Source organism: Zonotrichia albicollis, chromosome 9 (genome assembly GCF_047830755.1).
Source record: "Zonotrichia albicollis isolate bZonAlb1 chromosome 9, bZonAlb1.hap1, whole genome shotgun sequence".
Lineage (NCBI taxonomy): Eukaryota > Metazoa > Chordata > Aves > Passeriformes > Passerellidae > Zonotrichia > Zonotrichia albicollis.
Genome location: NC_133827.1, coordinates 37,511,523 through 37,525,673, shown reverse-complemented (window position 1 = coordinate 37,525,673; position 14,151 = coordinate 37,511,523). Strand labels below are relative to the sequence as shown.

Here is a 14,151-nt window from a genome sequence, read left to right as displayed (position 1 = left end):
TACATGCAATGAATTCAATTCCTCATCACGATGAAATAATCTAGTATATATACATGTTTCTTGTCAAACACATTAATGTTAATTTGTTAATGTTTTTTTTCTTTCAAGTCACTGCATAAATACAATTGATTTGTTTGCTTTTTTAATTACTGCAGTTTACAACAAGAGTGGGTTTTTCCTAGGGGAATACTTTCTTCACTTGATTGCTCAGCTTTTTTATTGAAGCAGTGTTTGCCAAGACAATCTCTTTAACAAAACCTTTAAATATGTCTATAAAATAGTAATCAGCACTTTGACATCTGAGGAGATCTTTTATTTCCAGTGCTCCCTGGTTGATTGCCAGGGCTGTCTGCAGAGATGCTGGAGGGCAGTGGGAGCCCATGGGAGAGAAGCAGGATTTAAACATTTGCTGTTGGAGTTCTGGATGTTACCTTGTGCTGTTATCACCCACAGGTGTTTGCAGAGATGCTGGGTGCCTTTCCCACACCCAGGCTGTGCAGAGCTGGGTAAGTAGCACTGAATTCACCACGGATTTTATTTTGTGAGGAAGCACAGAGTGGGTTATACCTGGGCTTGGCTGATGCTGTATTTACCAGCAGCTCTTTGCTGCTGGCAAGAGAAGTATCAACTTTGAAAGGTTCTGTGAGAGAGCAGAGGCTGGTGTTTGTGTATGTTGGGTGTTTGAGTGGTGGGGTGCAGCATTGGCTGTGGCACAGTGTGAGCAGTGCCAGGTGTGCCCGGCACCGCGCGCTCCCCGGGCTGGCGCTGCCGTTTCTATGGCAGCGGCGATTCTCTCCTCGCAGTAATCACAGAGCTGCTCAAAACCCAACGCCTGGAATTTGTTTTGCTCCTCACTTCAGCCTGTCCTGCCGGCTCAGAGCACGTTTGGTGTGGTGCAGGGGAGCTGGGCCCCGTTGGAAGGGGGGTTTCTCTGAGGAGCCAGGGGGTCACAGCCACGTGCGGCACGAGCTGAGCCACGCGCTCCCCGGAGGAGTTGGGACAAACAGGACCTGGAGTGACACCAGTCCCTGCTGTTCACCTCCTGTGGAGCTTCTCCACATGCTCACCTGTGTCTTTGAATTTTAGGAGATGCTCAAATCCAGCTATAAAAAAAAAAGCTGAAGGGGGTGGGTAATAGTGTTGGTGCTGTGCCAGAGGATCAAGGCTCTCCTGCCTGTCCCTCCCATCCTGAAGCACAGGTGAGGAATTTAAAATCCCCCTGAAAATTAAATACTTGGGCTGGAAGCATTAAAGCCCCTTCCAACACAAACCATTCTGTGATTCCGTGCTATGAATTTATGGCCTGTGGACATGGAGTGGTTCTTCTCCACATTAATGACATTTACATCAACAGGATGGTTCTGTTGGACCTGTCTTGCAGTCAAAGGTGTCAGAGACAAGAAGAAATTTGTGTGGTATTATGAAGTATAAATTATATTTCCTCTGCAAATCCTTTTCTAGAACTATTGCAGAGTTCATGATGTACTGTCGTTTATTGATGTGATGTAGAATTACATTCTCTGTGATGTAGAATTACATTCTTGTCCTTAACCTGGCCTGGAGTAAAGATGCAAATGTTATCTTTATTTTTCTCAGAAGTAAGTAGAGATGAATATGGACATTTTGTTTCACTGTTTTTATGGCTGAGCAGAAAAGCCAGCTGAGATCCCCTGAAAGGGCTATTTTATTGGTAGTACTTTCTGAACAATTACATCTATTTTTGCTCTTGACAATTGCTCTTACAATGCCCAGTTTCTTGGCTCAGTGAAATAAAAAGAAGCTTCACACACAGTGGATTAGCCTGGGATCTGCTGTTATCTAAGTGAATGTGCTGTTATTGGTTTGAGTAGTTACATTCACTGCACTAATTGGTGGCATAGATGGTCTTGCATGCAATCAAAGCTATTTTTAGGTCTCCTGACATGGTTAATAAATAACTGCTTGGGTCAGTGTGCTCAGTGGATGTCATTTCTTAGTAATTTTATTAGCTCATCTCTCTCACTTGCTGTCATATGAAAGCTATTACTCTCTACAAATAAAATGGAGCAAACAGTAGGGATGCAGAAGTCTTGTGAGGATTAACTTGTGAATAGAGTCAAGAAATTCACCCTAATCCAAAGCAAATATTGTCTTTTTTAATTTCTAGCCCAAATGCTCTTCCTTTCCATAAGAAGCTGGTGGTGCTGTCCTGGGCTCAGGGCTGTGCAGCACTGGTGATGTTGGTGTTCCCTGGCTGCACTGGGCAGGATGCACTGGCTGCAGCTCATCAGGATCTGCTGAGAAAATCAGGTCTTGGCACTCAGCAGAGCCAGATATCCCTGGGATGCTGCTGTGTGCAGTTTGTATTGTTGGATGGAGCTCCGGATTAGGTGCTCTGTGCCTTGTTCTTGTGCTCTCTGTCCTGTGTCTTGCTTGAAGTGTCAGCTGATTGACTTCAGTGTTCTGAAACCAGAAGCATCCCAGCTGCACAAACCCCTGGCTGTGCTGTGGATGAGCCTTGTCTGGGCAGGGATGGTTCCTGGTTCCCCTGGCTCACCTCAGGCAGGCTCACAGGAGGGGCTGTTGGACACAGCTCTGGCACAGCCTGTGGCACTGGCACAGCTCTGGCACAGCCTGTGGCACTGGCACTGCTCTGGCACAGCTCTGGCACAGCCTGTGGCACTGGCACTGCTCTGCCTGCCTGGCTGAGTGCAGGTTCCACTGCAATGTGAGAAATCAGGCACAAGCCCACAGCAAGGGCTGAGAGGAAGCAGGTAAATACAAACCTGTGCTGTTAGACAGCACAGCTGGTCTGAGGTGATTCCCTGTGAGGATGTGTGCCCCTGGCACAGGCTGCCCACAGAAGCTGAGGCTGCCCCATCCCTGGAAGTGCTCATGGCCAGGCTAGGTTGGTTCTGAGCAGCCTGGGATAGTGGAAGGTGTCCCTGCCCATGTCAGGGTGTTGGGACTGGATGATCTTTAAGGTCTCTTCCAACCCAAACCATCTCATGATCCCACATCCCAGCATAGGACCAGAGATCCTCAGGCATCTGAGGGATGAGCCCCACACCAGCACTGCTGTCCTGGAGCCAGGGCACACAGAAACCCTTGTGCTACCACCCACTCCCCTCTTTCCTCACAAACTAACAATAGTTCAGTGGTTCAAAACTCCACATTCAATCAAAACTAACTCAGGTGATTGCACCTTTCACAGCCCCACGCTGGTGCCACCAGTGTGGCACAGCAGATTTTAGAAAAATCAATCTCATTGTCACTGCTTGATAAAAACACCCAAGTGCTGTTGACTGGGCAGGATGTGACCATGAATCTTGGCTTTATTTTGGGAGAATTTGTAGCATGCATTGTTGCTGTCTTCTGTCAGAGTGCTGTGTTAAAGCTGTTTAAATCCTGCTCCTCAGAGCCCACGGTGCTGTCTCACTGCAGAGCAGGCTCGTGGTGTCAGCTTCCCTGCCTGCCCACATTAATTGCCATGATTTGCAGCCCCAGGTCATTAGTGAAAGGAGGCTGTGCAGGGAGGAACAATGTGGATAGGGGTTTGGAAATAGCCATGCCTCTTCTTTCTCACAGACAGGGCTGCAATCATGTGAAAATCAATCAGAACATGAGAAAAAAGCAAAGGATCTTTTGATCCAGTAGCATCAAAAATGGGGGCAAGTGCTGGGAGAACATCTCCTGAGCCCTCAGAGCAGCCTCTGAAGGGGAGAGCGGGGTACTTTACTCCTGAGAGCAATTCTGCCTTATGGACTCACACACGTCACAAAACCATTATTTTGCTGCCAGTGAAAGAATCAGAGCAGGTGTGGGAAGCCATAAAACGCCTTTATCTGGAGAAACACAAAGTGGTTTATCTGCAGGTACAACAGGAGGAGCAACCTGTGGCTCTCAGGATGTATTTGTACATAGAAATGAGAGCTGGGATTGGCAGCTGGGCATTGAAAACAGAAAACTGATGCTGGGAGCTGCCAGACCCTGTCCAAACCCAGGAATGACATCCAGAGGGTGCAAGTGGATCCACACCCCATCACTCTGGGATGGTGGGGTTTGAGCAAAGGTTAAAATGCCAAGGGCTTTGATTATATTTTTGTAAAATAGAGCTGGTGCTTTTTATTAGGAGTTGTGGGGGTAAAATGTAGTTATGGCGCTTTAAGCTGGGGGTGAGGAGGGTTATTGGTTTGATTTTTTAAGATTTTTTAATATTTTTTTATGTTTATATTCTTGTAACGAACTTTCTCACACACTTTCTGTAAATAACTCATTGTTCTGCATTCTTTTATGGAAGGAGAAAAATTTGATGGACTGTTGGTTTGTTCAGTGTCATTGGAGAGGTGGCACTGTCACCCTCCAATCCACTGTCACTTTTAGAAAACTATAAATGTTGGAGTCAGAAATTAAACTTCCCTTTTCTCCTCACCTTGAGAGCAGCAGTGTGTGCTTGTGTTGTTTCATGTCCTATAGTGACAGAGGGTGGTTCAGGATGTTACAGCAGGGCCATCCCTGGGAGATGAGTTAGATATTGTTTTTTTGTTCCAAATTTGAATTTACTTTTAAAGATGTAATTTACTTCTTCAAGACCATGGGATTTTTGTAAAAGATACAAGCTCTATGGAAGCCCATCCAGAAACACCCACTGGGCCCAGAGCAGCAGCACCCTAAAACCAGCAGAGCCATGACAGAGAGGGAGTTCCCTTGGGTGTTTAGATATCTAAAAACTGCTGATTTTAATGGGTTTGTGCTAATGTCATTTGATACAAACTTACATAACTGCTGACTATCTATCAATTCAAATTTTGACAGAAAGTGCTGGTTTTCCAGTGTATTTTATTTTTGGCAAGAAATACAATGGGACATGATTTTCTGCTTGTGCGTGCCTCCATCAAAGGTACTTTTGTAAAATGAATGGTAAAGTCCTTTTGACCTATTTCATCACCAATTTAACTCGTTGCCAAGAAAGAAAATGCAGCCAAATTGTTCTTGTTTATTTGTGGAGCTGTGATACAAAGTGTAGAGGTGGAAAAGCTTTTAAAACTGGGACTGTTTAACGAATGAACTTTCAGTTATTTTCTCTGTGGGCTGCTCACATTCAAGTCAGTAAGAATACAGCAAAATTTTGACTCTTACAGTTTCTATGCTTTTTTTTCCAGTCAGAACTGGCAAGGTTTGTTCCCTCAGAGAAGAGTTTCCAGAAATGGAAAGGTCCAAGCCTGAGAAAACTCTTTCCTGCAGAGCTGCCCTGTCTCCCACACCAATGAACTGCAAGGCACTCTTGTCTTCCCCCCATGAAAAATGGATCTCAAAAACCATATCCAGGCCCAAAATTGGATGGGAGGCACAGCTTTGCCCTTCGCTGTAGGGAGGGCTTTGGGGAGAAGCTGCCAGGAACACGAGGTGCTGAAGAAGGGCCCTGGGAAGCAAAGGAGAAAGGCTTTGTGTGTGCTGGGAATGTTTGCCAGGACAGCCCAGCATCTCTGTGCCAGCACGGGTTGTTTGGTCACTGTGCACCTGCAGCATCCCCTCTGCCCCTGTTCATCCTGCAGAGACAAGGCAGGAGGAGCCTTGCCCCTTGTTGGTACCTGGCACAGATTGATGATGCCAACCTTGGGCTGACCTCACTGCTCTTAGGTAAAAAACACCCTGCAAATCTTGCTCACATTTATTTCCCCCATGAGGTTATTTCTTACACCTTGGGCAGGGTCAGTTTGGATGGAGCCCTGAGCAATCTGATCTAGTGGGTGGCATCCTGCCCATGGCAGAGGGTTGGCACTAGAGAGTCTTTAAAGTCCCTTTTATTAGAGAGTCTTTAAAGTCCCTTTTCTGTTCTGTGATTCTTTGAATAACACCCCAGACAAGCAATGCTGGATTCATCCATCACTGCAGGTGAATCTTTTTGGAGGCATCAGACAAAAGTTGATTTATGATGCCAAAGTGAGGGTTATCCAGCTTTTGAGGTGTTTTTTTTCCTGCTTTCCCTATAAAAGCAGTTCATTGTGTACCAGTTTGAAGCAGCAGTTCCTCAGCACGTGCTGGTGTGACCCCAGTGGCTTTAGAGAAGCCATATAGAAAAGTTTTGGTACTGAGGGCAGCAGCACTAATGGCTGGTGTAGTGACAGCTACAGCATGTAATTGTTTGTGTTCCCTGCTAGATATGAAGTTTTTTCCTGCTTGTGCAAGAGTCCTAAAAACTGGCTAATTTCTTTAATAATAATTTGTGTATTTTGCTAGATTTGTCCAAAGACTGGGAGAAATGGGTCCATCTCCTCAGCTAGAAGGAAGGAAGTCCTGTCCTCCTTCCCAAGGAGCAACCAGTGCCTTTCTGACTTTTATGACCCCCAATCAAATGTTTTAAATTTCATTCTGTACACAAAATTGTGGAAATTTTTACAGTGTTGGTGGAGCTAAAATTTACATTTTCTTCTGATTAAATGCTTAAGCTAAATGAAATTATTAGTATGTTTGTGGCTTGTATGCACAAATGTGTCTACACAGAGCTTATTGTTGCAGATACTCTGATTAAACAAAATAACCTAATCAAGTTAGTTACACAGGTTTGGGGAACAAAATTACAATATAAATATGAAAAAAAAAGAAATTAAATCCAGTTGTGTGAATCACACTGGGTCCTCCCCCAAGACAGAGCCACAGGGTTATAAAGGGTCTGATCACTTTATTTCTTTTTCAGTTCACATTTAACAGCACAGACACAGCTGAGATTTGAAACACCGATGTGACGCCGGGTGTGTGTGTGTGTGTGTGTGTGGTTTGTTTGTACAGACATTCTGAGCTTACATCTGCACCCTCTTTCCTTGGTTCCCAAATGTCTTGTTTCCCTGAGTTGCATGAATTCTGCCACCAGAGCTGCTTTGCCAGCCAGTGAGTGGGAGAGCAGCGGGGACAGCCAGTGCCTGTGGGCAGAGGTGGAGCAGGGGGTGATGCTGCAGGGCCTCGGTGTGGGTGTTTGCTGCACAGGCTCAGGTGCCACCAAGGAGCAGCAACCAGCCCCTGGCCCCAGCAAGGTGAGAGAAAAGACACTGAATGTACAGAAGAGGCCAATTTCTCTGGTGAGTTCAACCTGAGCAGCTGAAGGTGTCACAGGGGAAGTGGCCCATCGGTGTGTGGAGGCAGGAGAGTTCTGCTGACACAAAATTCACCAGGGACAATTAAATTCATCAGGGACAGGGGGCTGTGGGCCAGCTGGGGATGAACAGTAGAACCAAAGGAAGCTGCTATCACACATGCATGCTCCAAAGCTCTGTCAGCTCTGTGGGGCACAGAACCCACATGTTGGTGAGACAATATAAGCCACATTCATTAGCACGGTAGATGAAACGTTTTCTGGTTTGCCTTGAAATGGCACACTTGAGGTCTGAAAATCTAATTTAAGGGGTTTATGAGAATGTGTCTGCCTGTGTCCTTTAATGCAGATTTTTCTATTATTTTCTCAGGTCACGGTGGTTAAAAAATGCAAAATGTTCTCAATTCAACACTGCAGCAAACGAGCACAAATGCACACCAGGCTTTACAGGGGATGTGGCACTGGGACAGCCTTTAAACAGAAACATGGGGGGTTTAGGGGTTTACAGGCAGGATACCTGTCCTCAGCAAGCTTTGGGGTGCAGTTAGGGACAGGTAGCCACAAACTCTTTACAAATATTGAAACAATTAAAAGCTTCCAAGTTCAAACACATCAAGTCATTCACAGTTAGAACAGAACAAGTACAGATGATTTAGCCAGTAAAAAAAAAAAAAAAAAAAAAAAAAGAGACTTTGGTGGGTGATTGCATTCCACATTTTTATAGCATCACTGCAGGCCTGAAGTCAGCACTGTCCTTGTCCCACTGATATATATTTTAAAAAAATATTTCAGTACAGTCACGTTCTAAGCCACTTCTGTGAAAGCTTTTTGTTTTGTTTCCTTTCTACTTAGATGTGACATGGAGGTTATTCTTTTTTAGCATGTTTAAAAATTATCCATTTTATATCTCTTTTTTTTTTTTTAAGAAATAATTTTCCTCGTTCCAAGAAAAACATGAGCTTACTTAAAAATTGATATTATGAAAAGTGTATCAAATTTCCTGTTTACTACTCCAAAAAGGCAATTCAGTATCCTCTCTCTAGGGTCAGATTAGATGCTAGCAAAATTCTTAGCAAAACTAAAGCTAACTCTGGAAAAATTCAGCTGGAATTGGCGCTGCTGAAGTCGTACAAACTCTCAAGTGAAGTGGGCCACGTTTGCCTGCTCAGGACTGGGCTAAAGTCAGCATTAAAAAATCAAACGGACAAAAGCAGCACAAAAATAACACCTGGAGCACCGCCATGTTCTGTGACCCCCTCTCTCCTCTCAGAGTCCCAAACTTCAGGTTTTTCCCCTCAGATCTTTAACTGCTTGCACCGCGCCTCTCATCCCACGCGCGCAATGACCCAAGTGGCGCTTCCAGGGTTGGCGCTCCCATTGCTTGCCCTGTCCCCTCCCGTTGTGGCTGGCTGGGTGGCACGGGTGCCCCGGGTGTCATGTGGTGCCAGCGGGCTCTGTCCAGCCGCGGGAGCTGCCCTGCTTGCTGCTGGAGAGGCTGTGCTGGGGCAGGGCGCGCAGCCCCAGCAGGCGGCAGGCGGCCGCGCGGTACTTGCGCGACATGATGTTGTACAGGATGGGGTTGATGGCTGCGCTAAGGTAGAAGAGCACAAAGGACACCAGGTTGCAGTACTGGCTGATCACTGCTATCTCCAGGGAGCCGGCTTCGAAGGATTTGGAAAATAAGTAGCGTCCTACGTGAAAAGGCAACCAGCAGAGTATGAACGCAAATACCACCACGACTAAAACAAAAACAGCAGAAGAAAGCGTGTTAAGTGTGAGTATCAACATACAGGTGATCAACATTCTGTGCTGCAGCTCTGTTCCTTTAAACAATTAATTACAAAGTGTGAAAATGCCTCCCTTAAGCTTTCATTTGTGTCTCAGTACACTGAAAATATAAATTGGTGGATCATATCTAAACAGGCTGCCTGAATATTGCCCAACTAATCTGTTGTAGCAAACTTCTGACCTACAAAACCTGTTTGCATCAACAGACTGTTAAAGAATCCAAATGGTGACAAAATATAACTATCTATCATCTACAGTGTTTGACAAAAGCAAATTATACGTGATAGACTCAACACTGTGGTTTATAATGAAGAATGTAATCACTTAAACTATTTAAGACAAAAGCAAAATTGTTAAAGGCAAAGGCCCCAGAATAAAACACAGAATGGAAACTTGTAGAGCACATATGCCAAGATAAGAAGAGGAGAGAGGTTCATCCCTCCAGTTTGTCCATTTTTTAGAACATGAGTTACTCCCAAGAAGAGTAAAACTAAATGTGTAGTATATAACTACATAATTATATAGTTATACAGTATATCTGTAATACTGTATTACTAGAGTGGTTGCATCTACATGTAAAATATCATGTCTGTAGAATAATGGGAATGTGTGTATCCCTGAACACTGGCCCATTGGAATTTTCATCTGAGAGAAAGGGAAACAGTTTCTGTTCATTTCCTGTGTGCCTTTGACCTTTATCATTTTTCATATTGCTCTGAGTGTATCTATTAATATATTACAGGGAGAAAAAACAGAAAACTCGACCAAGGGTTTCTGACATTCTTAAGCAATTTTTACAGTTAACCTGTTCATGGAATCACAGAATTGTTTGGGTTGGAGAGGAACTTAAAGAAAATCTTTTTCCAAGCCCCCTGCTTTAAGCAGAGACACCTTACATGAGACCAGGTTGTTCAAAGTCCAGCCCAACCTGGTCCTGGTGGGCAGGTTGTGTTAGCAACCTGCTTGTGTTAGCTATGCTCATATCATGTTTTAGAAGATAATAAAATTCAAATTGCTGAGAGGAATGGGTATCTTTCCCCACAAATTCTGCACCAGCATTCCCAAGTGTAAAAGGATGCTTATGCAGGACTTGTGGTGGAGCTCACCAGAGCTTGAGGTTCAGGTTAGGTTTTCCAGCTCTGCTTCTTCCTGAGCCAACCACTTCCAGTTTTCCCTCACTATCTCGGCTACAAAATTAATTTGATCCCCTAGCTCACATGGGGATTTGAATCCATGTAATGAATATTACCATGATGGCCATTATGAATGAGCAGAGTTTAAAGCACAGTCTATTATGACTGGAATTTTAAGCACAGGTAGGCAATATCCCTAGTCAGGCTTTTGACACTTTGATCTTCATGCATGCACAGTCCCATGGATTTCAATAGGAATGGGATGTGGTAGCTCCTTTGCAAGTCAGGCTGTACATTTAGGTGTTTAATTTCAGTCCCAGAAGCATAACCTGTCTTTACAGTTAAAAGAACTTCTGATGCTAATCCCATTTACTTGATGTTCCATGACTTGATAAAGCCTCAGAAAGCACCTTTTAAATTGTGAGCAGAACATTAACACCAGTGAGAGTTGACTGCATTGAGCATCTGCTGCCACTGAGCCCTCACTAACTTCTTCCCATCCTTCTATCAGGCATCAGACTGTTATCACTTAGGAAATATTGGCTCTCTGTCAGAGGAGAGTCTTGCCACTGCCTGGCTGTTCTCAGACCTTGTAAAAGGAAAAAAAAAAAAGAGTGTCTGAAATATTGCAATGCTTGTGGCAACACTTCAGAGCAGAAATAAGCATTTTTTATTTCAAAATTCTTTACAGTTAAGTATATGGAAATATAAGCATGGTAGTAATATAAGTAATTTACTCATAGTTAGCGGAAGTTCATAATCCTGAACCTCTAGAAGTGAGCAATTAATTACTTTCAAGGTCACGCTTACCAGACTGAAGTAATTCTATTGATCATAAAACGTAGCTGAAAGGGCATAAAGAATGCTGCTGGTTTTATTATTCCTCCTGCTGTTGCATAGTAATAAATTAGGACATGAACAAAAAGATCAGATAGGCTCCTCTCTGATAATTAAGGTACTTAGGACTCACTGCCACCTCTTGTCTGCCTCATTAGCCCACCACTTCAACCTTGCTGAAAGGAGCCTGTGAAAGCTCCTTCCTGCAGAGCATCTTGTCCCCCCAAAATCCACGGGATGACTTGCACTGCAGAGGACTTTTGGCTTGGGTAAAAGTACGCAGCAGCAGCAGCAGCAGCAGGATTCTGCAGTTTTCAGACACTAAACTGCAGGACAACTTTTTGGGTTTGTGTTTCAAACTACATGCACTGACTTAGTATGTTAAAACTTGTGTTTCCATGTGCCAACCAGGAGTGCTGTTTAAAGCATTCAGCAGTGTCGATACACAAAGTTAGGAATGACAGTGTCTGTTGTTCTGATCCTGTTTTCTTACAGTCTGTGAGATTTTACAGCGTCACAGACCTCAAAGGAGACTCGGTGCTCCTGGTTCAGCATATCATATTGGTTTTGCCAATATGAAAATGCAGATACATTTTCATAAGCTTACACAGCCATGGTAGGAAATAACCCCAGTTTGCTAAAACCTTGCTACTCTTTTCCTATGAATCTTAGTGTACATCGTGCCCTGCCTGCCTGGCTCTAGTCTGCAGCTCAACTTCATGGCTTGAGAAGGGTTTAGTTTTGTTTAAAAATGAAATAAACTGTTCTCTGTAAATAACATTGGTATCCACAACCAAAGAGCAAAAAAGCTCAAAAATCTCAAGGGCACAAGCTAATTATAACTGTAGTATTTGTCCTTATCAGGGATTTTTACTAATGTTTGTTTAACTGTTTGGGAGTCCCCAGCTCAAACCAGTTAGAAATAAATCTAAGGGAGGAGGAGAGTTATTCTATAGCGACCCTGAGGTTTAGCCTTTTGTATGAAACATTTTCTTTCCTTTGGAAGGAACTACAGCAAACTGTCAGAGTTTGAAAAAAGAAAAAGACAGCTCCCTGTCTTTTTCTCTCTCTCACACACACACACAAAAGCACACACATCTTTTGGAAAAACAGAGCAAGAGGACTCGTACCTAACATTTTCACAGTTTGCTTGTTGTTCTTATCCCTGATGGCAGTGTTTGGACCGATGTTCTTCCTCTTCCTCCTCCAGAGCTTCCTCCCGATGAGGCTGTAGAGCACGGTCAGGCAGAACACGGGCAGGAAGAAGAAGATGCTGGAGGTCCAGACCATGATGGTGAGCAGCCCGGAGCGGATGGCGTACTCGGTGGCTCGGCACTCGTTGGTGCTCAGGGGGTTCGTGCCATTCTCGTGCTCGACCCCCACCAGGATGAAGATGGGGCCGGCGCTGATGAAGGAGATGGCCCAGAGGAAGAGGATGACCAGCTTGACCTTCCCCTTGGTGATGATGACTTTAGCTCGCAGGGGGAAGCAGATGGCGACGTACCGCTCCACGCTGAGCGCCGTGATGTTGAGGATGGTGGAGTAGGTGCAGCTCTCGCTGATGAACTGGAAGAGCTTGCACAGGAGGTTCCCGAAGTTCCAGGGCCGGTACTGCCAGAGGCGGAAGAGGTCCAGGGGCATGCAGAGGAAGATGAGCAGGTCGGAGAAGGCCATGCTGGACAGGTAGAAGTTGGTAGTGGTCCTCATGTCCCGGAACCGCGACACCACCAGCATGGTCATGAGGTTGCCGATGATCCCGATGACGAAGAGCAGGACGCAGGCGACGGTGATGCCGGTGAGCACGGGCACGGGGAACAGGTGCAGCGGGGGCTCGGCGCCCGTCCGGTTCTCCGCGCCGCGGCCGCCCGCGCTCCCCTCCCGCATCCTGGCGCCGCGGGCTGCGCATCCCCGCCCGGCGCGGCGCGGCCCGGCCCCGCGCGGTGCCCGCTGCGCGCCCGGGCAGGTGCGGGGCCGGGGGCGGGCAGGGACGGACGGGCGGCCCCGCTCCGCCTCTCCGCGCTCCGCCGCTCCCCCCGGCCCGGGGCGGGCGGGCGCTGCCGCGCGTCACAGGAGACGTGGGCACGGAGCGGCCCCGCCGCGACCCCCGCTGCTCTCCCGAGCCGCCAAACTTCGCTGCCGAGCCCCGGGGGCAGCGGCACGGCTCGGGTCCGCCCCCCTCCCTGTCCCGCCGCCCGCCCGCTTGGGCAGATGCGGGTGTCGCTGCTCCGTGCTCCCGATGCCCCGGAGCCGTCCCCAGGTGTGATGCTGCCTGTCCGTGCCCCGGAACCGTGCTCAGGTGCACTGCTGCCTATCCGTGCCCCGGTGCGGTGTCGTCTGTCCGTGCCCGCGGAACTGTGCCCAGGAGCGGTGCCGCCTGTCCGTGCCCCTGGTACCGTGTCCCGGTGTGATGCCGCCTGTCCGTGCTCCCGGTGCCGCCCGTCCGTGCTCCCGAGCTCGGGTCCCTTCCCTCGGGCGCTCTCAGCACTGTCCCCGCATTCCTCACCCCGCACTCCCGGCACTCGCGGCCGGTCCCGCAGCCGTGGGTGCGATCGCTGCCTCCCCGCTCCGTATCTTTGCTGTGCCCTTGGGTCTTGGCAGGAGCCCGGCCAGGCTCCTGCTCGGTGAAGCTGCAGCAGCCACCCGCTTCTACATGATTTACCCGCAATTAAATTTCAATTCAGCGTGTTACTGCTGTCCTCTGCTCTGCCCTTTGCAGGCATGGACAGAACCGTGCTTCCCCAGCTGCAGACTGCTGTTGTACGGAAGGAGAATGTTGGACCCAAGAAATAGGATGTGAACAGAACAAGGTGAGATCAGAGGCAGCAAAGAAACTTCCTACACATCTGTATAGGGTGTATCTCTCCAGCTTGTCCCCACAAACTCAAAGGGTATGTGTGCTGCAGCACAGTCCTTTTTCACTCCTGTGTGTCTAGAGGGGCTGGATCTCTTGTGTCCCATCTCTCGGGGGGCAGCCAGTGCTCTGAATCCATGTTGGCATCTGCCTTAACCATAGAATTATGGAAGGGTTTGGGTAGGAAGGGATCTTAAAGCTCATCCCATTCCACCAGCCCAGGCTGCTCTGAGCTCCATCAGTCCATCAGTCCATCGGGTTTATGCCATTCCCCTTCCACGGCTGCAGGGCTTTGCTGGAGGGTAGAGAGAGCACAAGTGTGATGTGACACAATGCTGAGTTACTCTGCCTGTGCCAGTTTTCTGTAATTTGTGCCTTCTGTAATCATGCAAGCATTAGCCTTTGTGCCTTGTCCGTATCCTAATTTGGATGATATATTTCTGCAGTTTCACTGGAATCAGTATTCTCATTCC

General features: G+C 46.9%; 1 protein-coding gene across 2 annotated transcripts; it reads right to left on the bottom strand.

Moving 5' to 3' along the window:
* Positions 1-7,935: 7,935 nt before the first annotated feature.
* GHSR (growth hormone secretagogue receptor) lies at positions 7,936-13,574 on the bottom strand. 2 transcript variants are annotated; one of them, XM_074547433.1, is made up of 2 exons: positions 11,958-13,574; positions 7,936-8,760 (listed from the first exon to the last, which is right to left on the bottom strand). In XM_074547433.1, exons 1-2 carry the CDS (start codon positions 12,709-12,711, stop codon positions 8,504-8,506), a joined length of 1,011 nt encoding a protein of 336 aa, XP_074403534.1. In that variant the 5' UTR covers positions 12,712-13,574; the 3' UTR covers positions 7,936-8,503. The 2 variants fall into 2 exon arrangements, with proteins under 2 accessions (XP_074403534.1, XP_005484992.3); XM_005484935.4 differs by having other exon boundaries at positions 7,936-8,808; positions 11,958-13,564.
* Positions 13,575-14,151: the final 577 nt, after the last annotated feature.